This window comes from Ahaetulla prasina, chromosome 1 (genome assembly GCF_028640845.1).
Source record: "Ahaetulla prasina isolate Xishuangbanna chromosome 1, ASM2864084v1, whole genome shotgun sequence".
Lineage (NCBI taxonomy): Eukaryota > Metazoa > Chordata > Lepidosauria > Squamata > Colubridae > Ahaetulla > Ahaetulla prasina.
This window is the reverse complement of record NC_080539.1, coordinates 13,437,985-13,459,397: the sequence shown is the minus strand read 5'-3', so window position 1 is coordinate 13,459,397 and position 21,413 is coordinate 13,437,985. Positions and strand designations below refer to the sequence as shown.

Below are 21,413 nucleotides of genomic sequence, written 5' to 3'. Positions count from 1 at the left end.
CAAGGAATTTGTCTTGGTGCATATGCTCTGAGTGTACATAAAAGAAAAGATACCTTCATCAAGGTTATATATATGTGCCAGGATAATGTTGCAGGATCCAATCTGGGTCAGTCAATAGGACCAGAATTTTAGTCTTCTGAACTTTCGGACTCGTGCTGGAGCCCATCATTAGGGAAGTTCTTTCTGCCAGAATGTCTACTCTGGACTATTCTGTGCATCGTATTTATGCGGTATCTTGTTGGGTGTGGCTTCTTATTGGTTGATTGGGGTATTGATAGTTGGCTATTATGTCTTTGGCTGTTGTTTCTTTGTGCTGCACCTAAGATCAAAGTCCTTTTGTGTTTGTTTTTTCTGTTTCGGGCATGAAACCAGAAGCAGTTTCCAAAATGAAAATAAAACTGGCTAAGTTATCTTTAATTAAAAGAGTTAGCTTTGCCACTTCCACCACTTCCATCACTTCTTCCATCCATTGTTCCATTGTGAGACCTCGCATAGAATAGAATAGAGCTGGAAGGGACCTTGGAGGTCTTCTATTCCAGCACCCTGCTCAAGCAGGAGAACCTATACCATTTCAGATAAGTGACTATCTAGTCTCTTCTTAAAAACCTCCAGTGATGGAGCTCCCACGATTTCCGAAGGGAAGCTGTTCCATTGGTTAATTGTCCTCACTCAAGTTTCTCCTTAATTCCAGGTGGTTCAATTAAGTTTCTCCTTAATTCCATATCTTTCCATTTTTGTGCTTATAAAATTCTGGTCGCTGTCCTCACCCCACCTTGCTGTATGTCACTTTCTGCAGGTTGCTGAAAGTCTGCACAAGACCATAGTCAAGAGGCGGATGTCCCATGTCAGCGGTGGAGGTTCCATTGATCTGTCAGACACAGACTCTTTGCAAGAGTGGATCAACATGACCGGCTTTCTGTGCGCCCTTGGCGGAGTGTGCTTGCAGTATCGTGGCAACACACCCTTTCCATCCTATAGTCCCCCCATGGGCCCCGTGAGTGAGAGGAAAGGCTCCATGATTTCCATGCTGTCGACTGACGGCAACACCGAGACTCCTGTGAGCAAGTTCATGGATCGCCTGTTGTCCCTGATGGTCTGTACCCACGAGAAAGTGGGCCTGCAGATACGGACTAACATTAAGGACCTCATAGGCCTGGAGCTGAGCCCCGCCCTTTATCCAATGCTTTTCAACAAATTAAAGAATATCATCAGCAAGTTCTTCGACTCACAAGGACAGGTAAAAGCTCAGTTTCAGTTAAACTGTCTTGCAAAGCAGCTACCATACAGGTAATCCTCGACTTACAATCATTTGTTTAGTGTTAGTTCAAAGTTACAATGGCACTGAAAAAAGTGACTTACGAACGGTTTTCACCCTTACGACCACTGCAACATCCCCATGGTCATGTGATCAAAATTCAGATGCTTGGCAACTGGCATATATTTATGACAGTTGCACTGTCCTGGGGTCATGTGATTGCCATTTACGGGACCGCCTGCTGTCGACAGTTACCTCCCATTGTCCGATACGTCCAGTGCGCGCCCACAGGGAGGGTCTTCTTAGGGTGCTGTCGGCTAGTCAATGTCGGCTGGTGGCCCTCAGGGGAAGGGCGTTCTCTGTGGGGTCCCTGGCTTTATCGAATGAGCTGCCGGTGGGACTCCGTCTCCTCCCTGATCTCCGGACCTTTAAGCGCGAGCTCAAGACTTTCTTTTTTCACCAAGCGGGGCTGGCCTGATTGATTTTAGTATGAGGATTTTAGTGGGTTTTTTATATGGTTTTACCTAGGTTTTAGTTTTGATAAAATTTAGCTAATATTTTAATGTTACAGCGATTGAATCAATTTTTTAAATTTGATAGTGTATTTAAAATTTTTGGGGTTTTTTGTCGTTTTATTGACTGTACACCGCCCTGAGTCTTCGGAGAAGGGTGGTATAAAAATATGAATAAATAAATAAATAAATAAATAAATAAATTTGTAACCTTCCTAGCTGGCTTCTGACAAGCAGAGTGAATGGGGCAGCCTTTGCTTAATCACTGCATGAGTCACTTAACAATTGCAGTAATTCCCTTAGCAGCCATGGCAAGCCATTGGAAAATGGGCCAACATTCAGTTAACAACTGCCTTGCTTAGGAATGGTATTTTGGGCTCAATTGTGGTTGTAAGTTGAGATTCCTCCTGTCTACCATACTCCTCCTGTATTTAGAAGACAAATCAGATTGACTATTGGGATAAGGGTAGTGCTCAGAAACAAAACAACTCAGAGTCCGATCTACTTTTAGCCATGGTAAGCCATCTTTTGCTCTTGGAATCAGTTTTTTTTTAACAGGCGCCCTGATTGGTTGGTTTGTTGGTTCATTAATTAGCTGATTTTGGAGATTTCTACGTAGGAAATTAATTTTGGAAAGTAGTTTGTCCTCAGCAGAACTCTGCCAGAATCACTGGCTGGTTTTCCATCCTCAATATCTAGATAAAGTTATTTTTGCCTTCACTAAGATGCTATCCATTTTTTTTGTCACAATGGTGCTTTTTCAAAAGGCAGCTGGACTTTGCTTTTCCTTGAAGATGTTTCGCTTCTAATCCAAGAACTTCAGTTTTCTTCAAGGAAAAACAAAATCCAGTTGCCTTTGGAAAAAGCACCTTTGGGACAATCATGACCTGGATGACCAAGAATTTCCATAGACGTCTGTCACGTTGTCATTTTTCTATCCAAAGAAGTGTAAACGTGATCCCTTTATCATTGTTAGATGATGTCATTGCTCCTTGAAATACTATTTTTTTTTAAAAAAAAAAGGTTAGAAGTGTATATTATAGTTAACATACGGTAACCATCGACATTATATGGGATGCCCAAATCTAGCAAAATATCTGTGTGGGATTTGACAGCATAGGTGGGCTACCAGAAATTTTCTAAAGGCTCTGAAAAAATTGCTGACACGCAAAGCAGAAAATGAGAAGAATTTGAAAAGGAAACGTGGTGGAAATGTATAACCAACAGCATGTTTCGCTCCTCTGCAGGTCTTGTTAAATGATACCAATACGCAGTTTGTGGAGCAGACCATTGCGATCATGAAGAACCTGCTTGATAACCACACTGAAGGCAGCTCGGAACACCTTGGGCAAGCCAGGATTGAGACCATGATGCTGAATCTAGTTAGGCAAGTCAGTTCACTCCTCTGGTTCTCCCTGTGGCCTGTGTGTTTGTAGCAGAGCGAGGGTGTCCGGTTATAGACCCAACAATCACGCAGAAGCAAGCTTGAATTTGGTTGAATGATGGGACTGTAATTTAAATAATGAAACAGCAAGTAGAGGGCTTGGCTGAGCAGTTGTACCCAAGTTCCAGGTAAAATATCAGGAAGGCAAGATAGCAATAGCAGACTTATATGCCGCTGTATATAGTGTTTTATAGCACACTCTGAGTGGTTTACAAAATCATCATATTGCCCCCGACATTCTGAGTCCTCATTTTACTGACCTTGGAAGAATGGAAGGCTGAGTCAACCCTGAGCTGGTCAGGATCGAACTCCTGGCTGTGGACAGAGTTAGCCTGCAATACTGCATTCTAACCGCTGCACCACTGTGGCTCCTGGTACCGCAGATCTTGTCTGGTACCCTGGCGCAATGCTGGTAGTGTCAGTGGAGATTGAAGCTGAGAGTTCAGGCATTCAGAGCTTGAAGTGCACCCAAAGTCATAGCCAAAAGAGACATTGGCAGAGCCGGAAGGTAAGTAACTTACATCACATGAGTCTCAGAAGGGGGATGAGGCAGTAGTAGAGAAATAAGAGTAGTCTGTCAGTGTAGGATTCAAATAACACATGAGTTCCATCAACTGGTTCTCTGGAACAGAGGTCCCTAGTCTGTGGACCAGCACTGAACCATGGCATGTCAGAAACCAGGCCTCGTGTACAAGCAAAGCCCCATCTATGTGATGTAGGCAGCAGACGAAACAGAAACTGGTCAATAGAAAAACCTGTCTCCACGGATCCAGTCCCTGGTGCCCAAAAGGTTGGGGACCACTGCCCTAGAACACCGGTCTAACAGAGACTAACATGCTGGTAGCTGCTCCTAAGAAGGCCCGGCTGTGGACATGAGTCAGAACTTTCTCATTGCTTCCCGAATAAATGATCCTTCATTCGGTCCTTCAAAGTTGCCCGTGTCTTGGAGCTAGCATCCCTTCCAGAATCTGATCTCATGTTCTCCTGGTCATTATCTCCTTGGTCTGCTTCAGCGGGTGGTTGATCTCCTACCAGATCGTAAGACTCACAGCTGGTTGAATTTAACCTCTGACTTTAACCTTTAACCTCTGACTCAGATTCAGGAGACCATAGAGCAGAGGTCTTCAAACTTGGCAGCTTTAAGACTTGTGGACTTCAACTCCCAGAATTCTGGGAGTTGAAGTCCACAAGTCTTAAAGCTGCCAAGTTTGAAGACCTCTGCCATAGAGAAAGGATTGGCAACCTATCTAAGAGAAAGGATAGGTAACTTATAACCGACGGACTACAGGTATGTTTCCCTGAATCTGTTTTGCGGAGCCCCTCCAGATTGAGAAATGAAATAAAGATCTTTTCTGTGCTTAATTTACGCGTTTGAAAAATCATCACCATTACCAAAAAAAAAGTCCTTAAATGTTTTTTTATAAGATTTTTATTTGTTTTATTTTTACCATCTTACTTCCCTTTTGGTATCTTTATTCTTATGTGATTTTTATTTGTAAAAATCTGTCAAAGGCTTTGCAGTAAAAAAAAGAACAAGTGGGAGGAAAGACAACTCCTAAAAATTTAAATCCTAAAAACATCTGGAAATTTTGGCAGCAATCCTTTCAAATATGCAGCCATTTCTTTTTTAAAAAAGTTAACACACAGGCTATCATAACTGAACCACCTCCAAAGATATCACTGTTATTTCTTGGATAAGAGGAGCTGTTGAAAGTTTTTTGTGTGTGTGTTGTACCATTCATATATTTTCATGGTTATGATGGCTTACTTCAACAGATAAAATCTATCCATGCATTGAAACTGGGTGTCCTGTGGATAGGCTGAATTTCAACCTTCATAATCTTCAGATAGCTATCAGGCACAAGGAACCAAGATTTGACACCATGAATTGCTCAGAGTAGTTTCTTTATTGCTGTTCATCCATAGGCGGGGATCTTGCCAGATTAAAGCACAATCTGCATCAGATAACTATCAGATAAAGCCTATGAAAGGTTTAGGGAGGATCCCTTCGCAACTTCTTTCTGCATACCAGGAACTCAAGGCTGGTTTGTCTTTTACGGTTTTTTGGGAAAGACCCCCTTCTTCCTGCAACCTAGCATCAGATTCCACCACAGTAGCGTAGTCCAATCCAGGCACCAGCTGTTCTGTCCCCACTCACCTCCGTCCGAGCGATGGTTTAATTAGCCGGCACTATCTGGCAGCAAACTAGTGAGCGTCTACCAAGTGTCTCTGTTATCTCCCTCGATGCCATTGAGCCACCCAGGAACAAACAGTACTTCAGCTCTTAGTTAAGCAGTTAATTTGTCTGCTACGAAGAGGCACAGCAGCTCTTGGTGCCTTTATATCCTGTGGGGTGTGGCTCCATGACTCAGCACTTCCTAGGCCTGCCCCACCCCTGCTTCTGTTGTTCCCGCCTCTCCTGCCTATGAAACCTAGGGTCCAGCCAGGCCTGATTGCCATCAGCTGGGTCTGGAGGCTTGGCCTGGGGGTGGGGGAAAGAGTCGGGACGGAGGCCTCGTTATCTCTTCCACCTGGCCTGCCTCTGGCTCCTGGAGCTGAGCCAGGGAAGCTGGTGCTCCCGAGGTAAGTCCTGATGGCCCTTCCCCCTCACTTTCCAAGTCACTTTCTGGCAGGAGGCCTGGCTCAGGGGGTGCAGACACAACACCAGCATGGGAATGCTGATTTATTAGGAAAAATCTAATCTTCTCATTCTTGGCCTGTGATGGCTTTGGAGAAGATGCTCAGAGGATGTTGGCAGTTTCTGGAAGTTTCATTAATCGAGAGGCCTTATCTCATATCATCTCACAGGTACGTGCGTGTCCTCGGGAATCTGGTGCATGCAATTCAGATCAAAACCAAACTCTGCCAGCTTGTGAAGGTAATGATGGAGAGGCGAGATGATCTGTCCTTCTGCCAAGAAATGAAATTCAGGTGAGATTTGATAGAAGCTTTTGGAGCCTTTATTAAGAACTATAATTGCAGTTCTTCGGCTCCATAGGTGGTTCAGTGGCTAAGACGCTGAGCTTGTCGGTCAGTAAGGTCGACGGTTCGAATCCCTAGTATAGGTTTCCTGTGTGAGCAGGGGGTTGGATGACTTCCAAGATCCCTTCCAATTGTGCTACTGTTACATTTCCAGAATGGCAGCCTGTTAGCGTTGAAATGGACCCTGCAAGGTTTGATTGATGGCTGAGGGCATGCTAACAAGTGGGCAAATAGTAAATAAATTTAGGAGAGAGAAGAAAGTGAAAACAACAGCATTCTTGGAATTTAAGAGAAAGAGGAGCGCAAGTCCCAGAAGTAACAGTTTAAAAACATATTTTAATAAATAAAAATAAAGTCTCCCTCAGATTAAACTCAACTTCTAATATTTTCACAGACTTTTTAGTTTTCCATACTCACCTAAAAGATCTGCAAGATATTCTAGCGGTTGCCATCTATGTTCTAGCGCTGTGATGGTGAACCTATGGCACATGTGCCACAGGTGTCACACGGAACCATATCGGTGGGCACACAGGCATTGCCCTAGTTCAGCTCCAGCATGCACCAGCTGATTTTCGGGCCTTCTGGGCCCACTGGAAGTCAGGAAATGGGCCGTTCCAGCCTCTGGAGGGCCTCCAGGGGGGTGGGAAAGGATGTTTTTGCCCTCCCCAGGCTCCAAGAAAGTCTCTGGAGCCTGGGGAGGGTGAAAAACGAGCCTACTGGGCCATCATGTGCCAAAAGTGGGGAGAGTGCGGGGGAGTCATGCACACATGCGCGGGGGAGCGGGTGACATTATGGGTGTGGGCACACACGCGCATGAACCCCCCTGTGCTCCCCTCGCTTTTGGCACGTGACGGCAAAAAGGTTTGCCATCACTGTTTTAGCATGTCACAAACCACCCCAGCTTTTTCATGTTAGCCAAAGTTGGTTAGCTAATGCTGCCCTGACCATTTTATGATGTGATAGCTACTAATAACCTATTTAACTAGTGGCAGAAAATCAGCATTGTTGCTATAAGAGAAAATGATGTAATTATATTAATTCTGTGGCGAGGGAGGGATCAATGTAAGTAGCATTTGGAAAATGTTCCACGTAGTCCCTTTAATTTGGATTTTGTCAGATGTTGTTTCCATACATTTTGCTCTGTAATTCTGAACTCCAGGAACAAGATGGTGGAATATTTGACCGACTGGGTTATGGGAACATCCAACCAGGCTACAGATGAGGATGTGAAATGTCTGACAAGGTAAAATTAGCCGAGTCACCTACACTATCTATGCAGCAGGTTGTTAAAAATAATTTATAGGGGGGTTGATTAATAACAGATGGAATTCAGTCTTGAGGTAGAATGCTCCAAATGAATGAATGAATGAATCAACGCTTGTGGACGGAATAGAAAAGAAATTATAGAAAGTGCACATTGAGTTCACTGTGTTTATGTTGACAACAGCCAGTCTGATATATTTGGACTAAAAGTGAAAGACTGTGATTCTAGTCCCCCTTCAGCCACAGAAGTTCCATGAGTCACTTTGGGGCAGTCATTCTCAGACTAAGAGACAGTCTGATGTACTGCTAAAAGTGTAGGAGTAGAAATGGGGAAGTCCTGGTTCTAGTCGTCCTCATCTACAAGATCTTCCTGGTGAGGTGTGTGGTGGTGCTTCAGGCCATCCTTCTTTCTCAAGAGCCAGTATGATGTAAGGTTCAGGTATTGGACCTGGGAAGATCCAGGTTCTAGTCCTCTCTTAGACATGGAACCCATGGTAACTTTAGGTCAGTTCCTTCCTCTCATTCCAAAAGTTAGGTAGTGATGAAAGTGTTGGTTTAAAAAAGCAGAAACACAAGTACAAGATCAGCCTCGGCTATGGAAGGTCTGCGTGTGACTTTAACCAGGCCCCTAGCTCTCAGTTTAAGACAAGCAATCTTAAGACTCTTGGTTGCTTTGGACCCCATTGTTGCCCATGTGAAAATTATGTGAAAAAATGCACTTTTCATTGATTCATTTCATTCATTGTTTTACTGTTCAGAGACTTGGACCAGGCAAGCATGGAAGCTGTCGTCTCTCTTCTGGCCGGGCTTCCACTTCAACCAGAAGAAGGAGATGGAGTTGAATTGATGGAAGCTAAATCCCAGTTATTTCTCAAGTAAAGGCCTATTTTTTTTTTGGCACTTCATAGATTGAAATAGCTAAACTTCTGTTCTCCTTGGTCAATATATATTTATTTATTTATTTGATTGATTGATTGATTGATTGATTTATATACCGCCCTTCTCCCGAAGGACTCAGGGCGGTTTACAGACAGGGTAAGAACACAACTCAGAAAAGTTAAAAGACATTTAAAAACTACTTAAAATTAAAGACTGAAGGAAATTAAGACTATAATAAAACCCCAATAATAAACTTCATTAAGCCAGCCCTGCACGATGGAACAGAAAAGTCTTTAGCTCACGGCGAAAGGTCCGGAGATCAGAAAGTTGACGTATCCTCGGAGGCAGCTCATTCCAGAGGGCAGGAGCCCCCACAGAGAAAGCTCTCCCCCTGGGGGTCGCCAGTCTACATTGTTTGACCGACGGCATGGGAGCGCACGGTCGATGGGAGGCTATTGGTAGCAGCAGGCAGTCTTGTAGATAACCCGGTCCTATGCCATGGAGCGCTTTAAAGGTGATAACCAACACCTTGAATTGCACCCGGAAGACCACCGGAAGCCAGTGTAGCTCGCGCAGGACAGGTGTTACATGGGAGCCTCGGATTGTTCCCACTGTTATCCGTGCGGCCACATTCTGAACCAGTTGGAGCCTCCGGGTGCTCTTCAAGGGGAGCCCCATGTAGAGAGAGTTACAGTAGTCCAGGCGGGAAGTGACGAGAGCGTGAGTGACCATGCATAAGGAATCCCGGTCCAGAAAGGGACGCAACTGGCGTATCAGGTGAACCTGATAAAAAGCCCCCCTGGCAACGGTCAATAAGCATTGCCTGGGTATGAACGTATACAGTGGCTATATTATGATCTACACACCCCTGTTAAAATGCCAGGTTTTTGAGATGTAAAAAGATTAGACCAAGATCAATCACTACAGAATTTTTTCCACCTCTAATATAAGGTACGAGCTCCGCAGTTCAGTTGAAAAACAAACTGAAATGACTGTGGGGGTTCTCAGTCAAGTCACGGTTATCCCAAAGGTCCTTTTTCCAAAAGGCACCTGGACTTTCTTGTTGTTTTTTTTAAAAAAAACAACATTTCACTTCTCATCCAAGAAGAACTGAAGAATAAGAAAAAGAACAAAAAAAAACCCTAAACTTTTTTATATCCACCGGAAGAGTACATATCTTGCAAATGAACTTGGGGATGCATATCTGAACACTGAATACAGTAGTGGTCAAAATTGTGGGAACCTTTTGGGAAAAGTGTATTTTTCCAAAAGGTTTCCACAATTTTGGCCACTACTATATGTCAGGTAGAAAGGCATCTATTTTGCAGATAAAATGTTTTGAGGTTACCACTTTCATTGATTATAAGAAGATCTTCCATCCTAAAAAAAGGATGCAAACCTTTTTTTAATATACATTTAGGTACTTCACCCTGTTTATGAACCTCCTTAATGACTGCAGTGAAGTGGAAGATGAGAGTGCGCAAACAGGCGGGCGGAAACGTGGGATGTCTCGAAGGTTGGCTTCCTTGCGGCACTGCACCGTCCTGGCTATGTCCAACTTGCTCAACGCAAACGTGGATAGCGGCCTCATGCACTCTATAGGTAAAAATGGATGAGCCTTCTCCTTTACTTTGTGGACTTCGGAAACGCAAAAACTGTACCCAAACTCTTTATCTTTTGTTGTTGGTTGGTAGGGTTAGGCTATCACAAAGATCTCCAGACGAGAGCTACGTTCATGGAGGTCCTCACCAAAATTCTGCAACAGGGCACTGAGTTCGACACCTTGGCGGAAACTGTGCTGGCGGATCGGTTTGAGAGATTGGTGGAGTTGGTCACCATGATGGGTGACCAGGGAGAATTGCCCATTGCTATGGCCTTGGCGAACGTGGTGCCTTGTTCCCAGTGGGTAAGATGGATCTCACTCTCGGTTGCTCCTTTATGGCTTTAAATGGGTGAATGTTGAATGTGAATTACAATTGGGTCATACACAGCGGGGACCGACAAAAGGGAGATCACAGTCTACTGGATTCCTTTAGGACAGGGGTTTCAAACGCGATGTCATTAAGGGCCGCATCAGGGTTGTGTTTGACTTCAAGAGGGCCGGGCGGAGGTGTGGCAGGGGATACGCGGCCATGGTAGGCGTGACATAGGACTTGTAGCGGGGGGGCCCCTGTGGTGGCCAAGTGCTAAGGTAGGACTTCCCTGAGACCCTCCCTCACTGTCATTATAATCCGACCCCTTGGACTTCTCCCGTTCCCCGGATGGTCAGGATCCTCAGAGCTTGGGCCTTCGGTTGATGTTGTGCAATGCCCGGTCCGTGGTGAACAAAGCCCCCCTTGTCTGTGACCTTATACAGGGGGGTTCCGCGGACCTTATGGGCATTACGGAGACCTGGTTGGGCACTGAAGGCGTGCCCTTGTGGAGATGTGCCCACCGGGTTTCCGTGCGTTCCATCAGCCGAGGGCCCAGGGTAGGGGTGGGGGGGTGGCGGTTGTGATTAGAGAGAGTCTAGAGCCGAGGGAGACCACTGTACCTCAGATTGCCGGGTGCGAATCCCTCTTTGTGAGATGGGGTCGTAGGTGTCAGATGGGTTTGCTGATCACGTACCTGGCTCCTTGCTGCGTGACAGCCGCCCTGCCCGAGCTTCTGGAGATGCTGGCTGGGGTGGCAGTTGAGACCCCCAGACTTCTAGTCATGGGGGACTTTAACTTGCCATCTTCCGGCTCGTCATCGACGGCAGCTCGGGAGTTCACGGCTTCCATGACGGCCTTGGACCTGACTCAAGTAGTTGATGGCCCTACTCACATTGGGGGTGGCACTCTGGATTTGATTTTTCTCTCTGGTCAGTGGTTGAGAGATCTGGACTTAAAGGAAATAGTCATTGAACCTTTGTCATGGTCAGATCACTCTCTTCTTCGCCTGGACTTTCTGACCGCCATTCACCACCGCGGGAGGCGGAGCCGATCGTTGGTTCCGCCCCAGGCGCCTGATGGACCCGGATGGGTTCGGACGGAGCTTGGGCCATTTCCTGAGGTCTGGCTCACGGCTCGGCTGAGGAACTTGTTGCGGCCTGGGAACGGGCGGCGGGGCCTTAGACCGTGTCGTGCCTTTGCGACCTCTGACCCGGCGCGGGTCCCAACCGGCTCCTTGGTTCTCCGAGGAGCTGAGAGGATGAAGCGCCGGAGAAGACGCCTAGAGAGTTCCTGGAGGTCTAGCCGTTCGAAGCTGATCGGACACTAGTGAAGTCCCATACTAGGACTTACCTAGTGGCATTGAGGAAGCGAGGCGTAGCTCGCCTCCTCCCTCATTGCATCGGCAGATAACCGCCCAGCCGCCCTGTTTCGGGTGACTCGCTTCCTCCTACACCAGGGGAGCGGGACGACCCGTTGCAGGGGCGTGCTGAGGAGTTTAACGGTTATCTATCGATAAAATCGTTCAGCCGGGATGGTTTGGACCAAGATTGCGGTGATGCGGTGAGATGCTCGAGGCGGTCTTGGTGACATTGTTTGGGATGAGTTTGACCCTGTGGCTCCGAGGACATGGACAGGTTGTTGGGTAGGTTGAATGCCACCACGTGTTTACTGGACCCGTGCCCTCTTGGCTGGTGCTGGCCACTCGAGAGGTGACACGAGGCTGGCTCAGGCGATTCGACCGCTTCTTTGGTGGAGGTGTCTTCCGCCTGCCTTGAAAGAGGCGGTGGTGAGGCCCTCCTTAAAGCCGTCCCTGGACCCGGCTGTTTTAGGTAATTATCGTCCGGTCTCCAACCCGCCGCGGCGAAGGTTGTAGAGAATATGGTGGCATATCAATTTCCCTTGCACCTGGATGAAACTGTCTATCTAGACCCGTTCCAGTCGGTTTTCGGCCCGGTTACAGCACGGAGGCGGCTTTGGTCGCGTTGGTGGATGATCTCTGGAGGCCAGGGATAGGGGTTGCTCCTCTGCCCTGGTCCTATTAGACCTCTCAGCGGCTTCGATACCATCGACCATGGTATCCTGCTGCGCGGTTGGAGGGATTGGGAGTGGGAGGCACCGTTTATCGGTGGTTCTCCTCCTATCTCTCCGACCGGTCGCAGTCGATGTTGACGGGGGCAGAGGTCGGCCCGAGGCGCCTCACTTGTGGGGTGCCGCGGGGGTCGATTCTCGCCTTCTGTTTAACATCTACATGAAGCCGCTGGGTGAGATCATCAGTGGTTTCGGTGTGAAGTACCAGCTGTATGCGGATGACACCCAGCTGTACTTTTCTACACCGGACCACCCCAACGAAGCTTTCGAAGTGCTGTCCCGGTGCCTGGAGGCCGTACGGGTCTGGATGGGGAGGAATAGGCTCAAGCTCAATCCCTCCAAGACAGAGTGGCTGTGGATGCCGGCATCCCGGTACAGTCAGCTAAATCCGCGGCTGACCATCGGTGGCGAGTCATTGGCCCCGATGGAAAGGGTCCGCAACTTAGGCGTCCTCCTGGATGAACGGCTGTCTCTAGAAGATCATTTGACGGCCGTCTCCAGGAGAGCGTTCTACCAGGTTCGCCTGGTACGCCAGTTGCGCCCCTTTCTGGACCGGGATGCCCTATGCACGGTCACTCACGCACTCGTGACGTCTCGCCTGGATTACTGCAATGCTCTCTACATGGGGCTCCCCTTGAAGGGCATCCGGAGGCTGCAGTTAGTCCAGAATGCGGCTGCGCGGGTGATAGATGGAGCCCCCCGTGGCTCCCGTATAACACCCATCCTGCGCAGGCTGCACTGGCTACCTGTGGCTTTCCGGGTGCGCTTCAAGGTGTTGGTGACCACCTTTAAAGCGCTCCATGGCATCGGGCCGGGTTACTTACGGGACCGCCTACTGCTATCGAATATCTCTCACCGACCCGTGCGCTCTCACAGAGAGGGTCTCCTCAGGGTGCCGTCAGCGCGGCAATGTCGTCTGGCGACGCCCAGGGGAAGGGCCTTCTCTGTGGGGGCCCCCACCCTCTGGAATGAACTACCCCCCGGTCTTCGTCAGCTTTCGGACCTCCGGACCTTCCGCCGCGGGCTTAAAACATATTTATTTAATTGTGCAGGGCTGAGCTAAATTTTAAATTACTGGCTTTTAAATTGGCTTTTATTCTATATTTTTAATTTTAAATTAACAGGCTTTTAGAATAAGTTTTTTAACTGTTTTTATATTCTTTATATTGTATTTATGTGTTTTTAAATGCCTGTACACCGCCCTGAGTCCTTCGGGAGATAGGGCGGTATATAAATTTGATCAATAAATAAATTTGATCAATAAATAATCCATCCTTCCTTCCTTCCTTCCTTCCTTCCTTCCTTCCTTCCTTCCTTCCTTCCTTCCTTCCTTCCTTCCTTCCTTCCTTCCTTCCCTCCCTCCCTCCCTCCCTCCCTCCTTTTCCTTTCTTCTTCCCTTATTTTTCCTTCCTTGTTCTCTTCCCATCTCCCCATCTTTTTGTTTGTCTTTCCTCTTTCCCTTTCTCTTTTCCTGTCCCTTCTTGCATGCTCAAATGTAAAAAGGGGAAACATTTCTCGTTTTGTTTTGTTTTTTAGTTTGTTTTGATAGCCCTCTGACAGTGAAAATGGAGCCCTCCCCCAAGCTCAATTTTCACCAGCAGAGGCACTGTGGGCCGGTCCTTTTCTGTTTCAGGCTGGCCCTGTGGGCCAGATCTAAGCACCCGTTGGGCCAGATCCAGCCCACGAACCTTGAGTTTGACAACCCTGCTTTAGGAGGACTACACTCCAATGACAGAGGCTTTTTGTTTCTTAATAACTTAATAAAAGGAATATCTGCAAGGTCTTATCTTAAGAGGCAGATTAAAAAGAACTTGACCTGAATGGATGTATTTGAGCTCATTCTGAAATGAGTATATGCTGTTTTCATTAAGAGTAGTTCTTGACTTACAACTGTAATTGACCCGAGAATTATAGTTTTTTTTTTTTATTGAAAGAGTTTTAAAAAAAACAAAAACAAAAACATTTTTTCCCCTTTCCCCCCCCTCCTAAAAAAACCCCCTTCCCCTCCTTCCCTCCCCGGCTTCCCGGGTCAATCACAAGGTATTGTTATACATAAACCAAACATAGAATAAAATTTTCCCTTCCAATCCAATTAACCACATCCAAAGCTTTTCATCTCCCAACCCCCTCCCCATTACATAAAATAACTTTATAATTATTCGAAGGCAATCTGATATTTCTTAATCTGATATCTATTTTGTAGATAATCAATCCATTTTTTCCATTCAATTAAATATCTTTCCTGCGTATTGTCTTTTAAAAAAGCTGAGATTTTAGCCATCTCAGCCAAATTAATGACTTTCAGTATCCATTCTTCTATTGTAGGTATCTCTTCTTTCTTCCAGTATTGTCCAATCAACAGTCTTGCTGCTGTTATTAAATTCAGAATCAGTTTAGTCTCCGGGCAAAATTTTTTATTTTCCATAATAATTCCCACAATTTGACCAGTGTACAATACAATCACTTATCCAACAATCAGTCCTATACTCAAATTATACTCAATCAGGGCTGCTCGACTGCCACTCCCCCCTTTAATCCTTTCTTCCCTTCTCATCCTTCTTAAACTTTCCCCACCACCTTCTCCTTGCTTTCCTACTTCCCCTCCTCTTTCCCACTTCTCACTACCATCCTTTCTAACCCTCTATCTTCTCCTTCTTCTCCTCCTCCTATCCTTTCTTCTCCTCCTTCTTTCCTCCCTACCCACCTGCCTACCTACTTTCTTCCTTCTTTACTCCTCTTTCCTTACCCTTTCCCTTCGGGAGTGTTTGCCGAGCAGTCCCGACATTACACCATTCCAACTTGTTTAATTCTACCATTATTCCTGTACAATGGCAACCAATCAATTTATAGTCTTCCTTCCCCCTCATTCCCCGAGACTTCCCAGAACAGAATACAGGGTATTGTAACTAACAAACATAATCTAAAATATAACATAAACATATTCCATTTCACACCATCACCCTATCAATTCCCTTCTTTCTTAAACTAATACATAGCAATTCCTAACTTCACTCAAAAACTAATTGATATTTTTTAATCTGATACTTATTTTGAATATAATCAATCCACTTCCTCCATTCCAAAATATATTTTTCTTGTGTACAGTCTTTCAAGTAGGCAGAAATTTTTGCCATTTCTGCTAAATTTGATACTTTACTAATCCATTCTCCAATTGTAGGTAAGTCTTCTTTCTTCCAATATTGTGCAATCAATAGTCTTGCAGCAGTTATTAAATTCAGAATCAGTTTTGTCTCTATAACAGTGCAATCTGAAATTATTCCTAATAAAAAGAACTGTGGAACAAACTTGATCTTCTTTTTCAAAATGTTCTGCATAATCCACCATATTTTAATCCAAAAGGCTTTAACTTTTTTGCAAGTCCACCATATATAACATAACATAACATAACATAACATAACATAACATAACATAACATAACATAACATAACATAACATAACATAACATAACATAACATAACATAACATAACATAACATAACATAACATAACATAACATAACATAACATAACATAACATAACATAACATCAGAGTTGGAAGGGACCTTGGAGGCCTTCTAGTCCAACCCCCTGCCCAGGCAGGAAACCCTACACCATCTCAGTCAGATGGTTATCCAACATTTTCTTAAAAATTTCCAGTGTTGGAGCATTCACAACTTCTGAAGGCAAGTCGTTCCACTTATTAATTGTTCTAACTGTCAGGAAATTTCTCCTTAGTTCTAAGTTGCTTCTTTCTTTGATCAGTTTCCACCCATTGCTTCTTGTTCTACCCTCAGGTGTTTTGGAGAACAGCCCGACTCCCTCTTCTTTGTGGCAGCCCCTGAGATATGATAATAGGTAGCATCCTCACAATCACATCTCCAACATTTTGCTTTCACATTTGGATACATAGATGACAGTTTTTTAGGATCTAAATGCCATCTATAAAACATTTTATAAAAATTTTCTCTTAAATTTTGTGCTTGCGTGAATTTAACATTCCTCACCCAAATTTTTTACCATGTTTCTAACATTATAGGTTGTTGAAAATTTTGTGCCCATTTTACCATACAATCTTTAACCAACTCCATTTCTGAATCAATTTCAACCAATACATTATATAATCTCTTTATATCCTGTTGATCCTGTATATCCTCGTTATATCCTGTTGATCTTTTATTTGTTTTACCAAATTATCATCACTTTGCCTTATACCAATTTTCTGATCTATTTTCCATCTAGATTGCAATTGTCCATACTGGAACCATGTATAATTTCTTCCTTCATCCCTCAATTTCTCCCTAGATTTTAACTGTAATTCCCCTTTTTCCATAGTCAAAAGCTCTTTGTAAGTGATAACTTCCATTTTTTGTAATATATTTATATTCTCTATCATATGTCTGGGGATGGTCCATATTGGTATCTTTCCATCTAACTTATATTGATATTTTTTCCAAATCCTCAACAACGCACTTCTGACCATATTATTCTTAAATGTCTTATCAATTTTCTTGTCATATATTACATATGCATGCCATCCATATAACAAACCATAACCTTCTATATTCAAAATCCTTTCCTCTGTTAAATTAATCCAATCAGAAATTAAAGTTAAAACAACTGCATCATAGTACAATTTCAAGTTAGGCATTTTTAAACCCCCTCTTTCCCTAACGTCTTGCATTATTTTTAACTTTATCCTCGGTTTTTTACCCTTCCACACAAAATTATTAATCCCTTTTTGCCATTCTTGTAAATTTGCATCTTTCTTCAATATTGGAATCATTTGAAACAAAAATAAAAATCTAGGCAAAACATTCATTTTTATAGCTGCCACTCTTCCCAACAATGATAATTGTAACTTCTTCCATTTCTCCATTTCTTTAATTACTTTTCCCCACAATACCTCATAATTATTTTTATATAATTTTACATTCGATGCTGTAATGTATATTCCTAAGTATTTAACCTTTTTAACTATTTCATATCCAGTTATTCTTTCTAATTCTTCCCTCTGATGTGTATTCATATTTTTAATTATTATTTTTGTCTTCTGTTGATTCACTTTAAACCCAGATACCTTACTATACTGATCAATTGTCTCCATCAAATATACAGCTGAATGTATTGGTTGAGATAAAGAAACAACCAAATCATCTGCAAACGCTCTTAATTTATAATCTTGATTTTTAATTCTAATTCCTTTTATTCGATCTAAACCACATATCTTACTCAATAATATTTCCAAAGTTAGAATGAATAATAATGGTGACAAGGGACATCCTTGTCTAGTCCCTTTCTCAATCTTGAAAGATTCTGTTAATCCACCATTTACTATTATTTGAGCTGTTTGCTTTTGATATATAGCCTTAATTGCTTGAATAAAATAATCCCCAAATTGCATTTTTTCTATTACTTTAAACAAAAACTGCCAATCCAATCTATCAAAAGCTTTTTCGTCATCCAAAAAGAGGAATGCTACCGAAACCTGGCTGTTTCTTTCCAAATATTCAAGTAAATTTACAATTTGTCTCATATTATATCTCATCTGTCTCCCCTTAATAAATCCTGATTGGTCATTATGAATTAATTGATTCATCAGTGGCATCAATCTATTCGCTAGTATCTTAGCAAATATCTTATAATCAGTATTTAAAAGCGATATTGGCCTATAATTCTCTGGTTTAACACCATCTCGATCTTCTTTAGGTATTAATGAGATAAAGGCTGTCCTCCATGAAGGAGGAACTTCTCCTCCCCTTTGTATTCTGTTAAATAACTCCTTAAGTGGTACAATCATCTCATTTTGTAAATTTTTATAATAAGTAGTTGTCAAGCCATCTGTACCTGGTGCTTTATTCGCTTTAAGCTGCTTAATTGCAAACACTATTTCCTCTGAAGAAATTAATTGATTCAACTCTTCCCTTTGATCTACTGTAATTTCTAAGATACCGTGGTCCTGTAAATATCTATCTATATCTTTATCATTAATCACATCTCTAGAATATAACTTAGTATAATATTCTAAAAAAGCTTTTTTAATCAAATTTTGCTGATATACTTCCTTACCTCTATATTCTATTTTATCAATTATACGTCGTTTCTGTTTCTTTCTTAATAAATATGCTAACCACCTTCCAGGTTTATTAGAATTATTAAACAAATTATGTTTTGCATATTGTAAATTAGTTGCCACCTGATCTGCCATTAACATATTAAATTGACCTCTTAATATATTTATTGACTCTTTTATTTTACTATCTCCTGGATTACATACCAATAACTGCTCCTTCCTTTTAATTTCCTCTTCTAGTTCTTTTCGCCTTTTGTGCAGTCTATTTCTATATTTATTATTCATCTCTAATAAAATTCCCCTCATATAAGCTTTGCTGGTGTCCCAAACTATCTCTATAGGTGTCCCTTTATCCATGTTCAAAGAAAAAAATTCCTTCATTAGAGTTTTACATTCATTTACATTTTGTTCATATTTAAACAAGTTCTCATTCATCCTCCACGACCTCCTGGCCTCTTTTTCCCGATCTAACTCAATCCATACCGGGCTATGATCAGACAAAGTTCTAGAACAAATTTTTGTCTTCTTCACTCTGAAAAACAAATCATTAGTAATTAAAATGAAATCGATCCTAGAAAAAGATTGATGTCTGTCAGAAAAAAATGTAAAATCTCTCTCTTTTTCATTGCGTTCTCGCCATACATCTCTCAATTCTAAATCTTCCATCAAATCAAAGAATGCCTTTGGCAGTTTTACACGATTGGAAATATTTCTAAGACTTCTTTTATCTTTCTGGGTATCCATCACTCCATTCCAATCACCCATTAATATATAAATTTTATAATCCCAAGATATTATTCTTTTATGTAAAAACTTATAAAATCAGTTTAGTCTCAATCCCGAGAATTATAGTTTTAACTTGTCACTTGTGACATTTGTTAATTGGTTCACTGCATAACTGCTTCCGATTTGATTATTATTTTTTTGCGGCTGGTAGTAAGTGAACTCTACAGTTGTTAAGCAAATGCCTCAGTCATTAGGTGAACCCATTTTCCCAATGGCTGTTTTCTGCCGGAAACCAGAAGTACATGCTGCAAAAAAAAAAAAAAAAAAAAAAAAAAAGGGGTGGGGTGGCTGAAAATCGTGGTCACGTGACTGCAGAATGTCTATGGAGATTCTCAGTTATCCAGGTCATAGTTTTGCCAAAGGTCCTTCTCCAAGAGCTGAAGAAGCTTCTTGGATGAGAAGTGAAATGTCTTCAAAGAAAAATCAAGGAACTCCAGTTCCCTCTTGAAAAAGCACCTTTGGATGACTGCAGAATACTACAAATGGCCAGAAAGGCAAGCTGGTTGCCAAGGTCCCAAAATAGGGTCCTCTGACTGCAGAGTGTGTTTTCCTGGCCATCGGAACTTCAAAAACAGGTAATAAGTAGCTCTGGGGAGGGCTATTGGAGCTTCAGGTGGTTGCTAAGTGAATGATCATTAAACAAGGACTACCTACCGTATATATTGTAATTGTAACTCCAGCCTGGTTAACTGTATTGGCTTGTAGTTTTGAATGCTGCACGAACCCAACCAACTGTGGTTTATTCAATGAATCAAGAACAAAACCTAATTCAAAACTCTTTCTGTTTTTCTTCTCCACCCCCCCACCCCCCCAAAGGATGAACTAGCTCGTGTCCTCGTCACCCTTTTTGACTCGAGGCACTTGCTTTACCAGCTGCTCTGGAACATGTTTTCTAAAGAAGTGGAGCTGGCCGATTCGATGCAGACGCTCTTCAGGGGAAACAGCCTGGCTAGCAAAATAATGACTTTCTGCTTTAAGGTACATTTGACCTTCAAATCTGGTTTTGACGTGCAGAGAGATTTGGGGCAAAAGGTTAAAGACACACCAAACCAGGTGGTCTTGGAAAAAATTGCCCTTCCCTCTTTAAGATGCAGGTTTGAAGTTGTAACTGTTGTCTGAATGAAATCACGGTAAAATGATTCTGTATGCTGATTTTAACACCAATACACAGAATTCCCAGCCTGGCAGTTATTAAGAATGCAGGCAGACTTTTTAAAAATCCGGTTTAGGGTGGCATCAGAGGTGGCATTCAGCTGGTTCCGACCTGTTCAGGCGAACCGGTAGCGGAAATCGCAGGTGGACGCACCCACCCACCCTGGCTTTATGCTGTCCTCTTTTAGGCAAGTTTTTGAGCCTGGGCGCATGCGTGGAAGGCGTGCGTGCGAGCAAAGCACATGTGCAGAAGGTTGGGCGCATACGCCCGCACTCACATTTTCGGTGCTGGACGAACCGGTAGGTAAATTATATGAATCCCACCTCTGGGTGGCATGCTGTCTTTTTAAATGTCTAAATGACAGCTGTCAAGATTTTTTTGCTGCAGCAGTTTCAGATTTTGGATTGCCCCTGGACCTCGTGATTCGGGGTATCCCCCTTCCTTTTTGTTCTCGGTTCTGCTTGCCGGATCTCCCAATTAACCTCTTTTCCTTGTGTGCCAGTAGGAAAAACTGGACGTTATTGAAAACTTGCATAGGGAAAAGAGGTCTCTGACACCCTCCCTCCCCCCCCCCAAAAAAAAAAGAAAAGAAAAGAAAAAAAAGAGGTGTTGCAGATGTTACCTACAAAAGCATGAAAAGAAACAAAATGGTCAAGACAGAAGCTACGGGCATATCCTTTTTTTTTTCTTGGCTGAAACCAATTTGAACGGGGGTGAATTCTCTCGTGCAGGTGTATGGTGCAACCTACCTACAGAAGCTTTTGGAGCCTTTATTAAGAACCATAATTACATCCCCAGAATGGCAGCCTGTGAGCTTCGAAGTGGACCCTACAAGGTTTGATTTTGCAATAGTGATGGGAAGAGGAGGGCGGGCGAGAGGAGGAGGAGGAGGGCGAAGTTTCTACTCTTTCTTATTTTTCCTTTTCTTTCTGTTTCTCTCCCTGGTTTTGAAGTTTGAATAATAAAGGTCTTTATCTCTGGATTTTTGTCAGAAAGAGGCTTTCTTTCAAGACTATTTTTTTCAACATTTTTTTTTAATCCCATGCCCAGCATAACAGCCAGGTGTTAA

General features: G+C 43.3%; 1 protein-coding gene across 6 annotated transcripts in view; it reads left to right on the top strand.

Annotated features, from left to right (window-relative positions):
- NF1 (neurofibromin 1) overlaps positions 1-21,413 on the top strand; it is a 265,222-nt gene that overhangs the window by 63,776 nt on the left and 180,033 nt on the right. For 5 of the 6 annotated variants that reach the window (XM_058164229.1, XM_058164226.1, XM_058164230.1 and 2 more), the window contains exons 21-29: positions 797-1,237; positions 3,015-3,154; positions 6,020-6,142; positions 7,353-7,436; positions 8,215-8,331; positions 9,756-9,937; positions 10,030-10,241; positions 20,008-20,169; positions 21,076-21,179. In XM_058164229.1, the coding sequence (XP_058020212.1) occupies positions 797-1,237; positions 3,015-3,154; positions 6,020-6,142; positions 7,353-7,436; positions 8,215-8,331; positions 9,756-9,937; positions 10,030-10,241; positions 20,008-20,169; positions 21,076-21,179 (1,565 nt within the window). Of the gene's footprint in view, positions 1-796; positions 1,288-3,014; positions 3,155-6,019; positions 6,143-7,352; positions 7,437-8,214; positions 8,332-9,755; positions 9,938-10,029; positions 10,242-20,007; positions 20,170-21,075; positions 21,180-21,413 lie in introns of those variants that run through there. The other variant, XM_058164232.1, reaches the window with a different exon arrangement.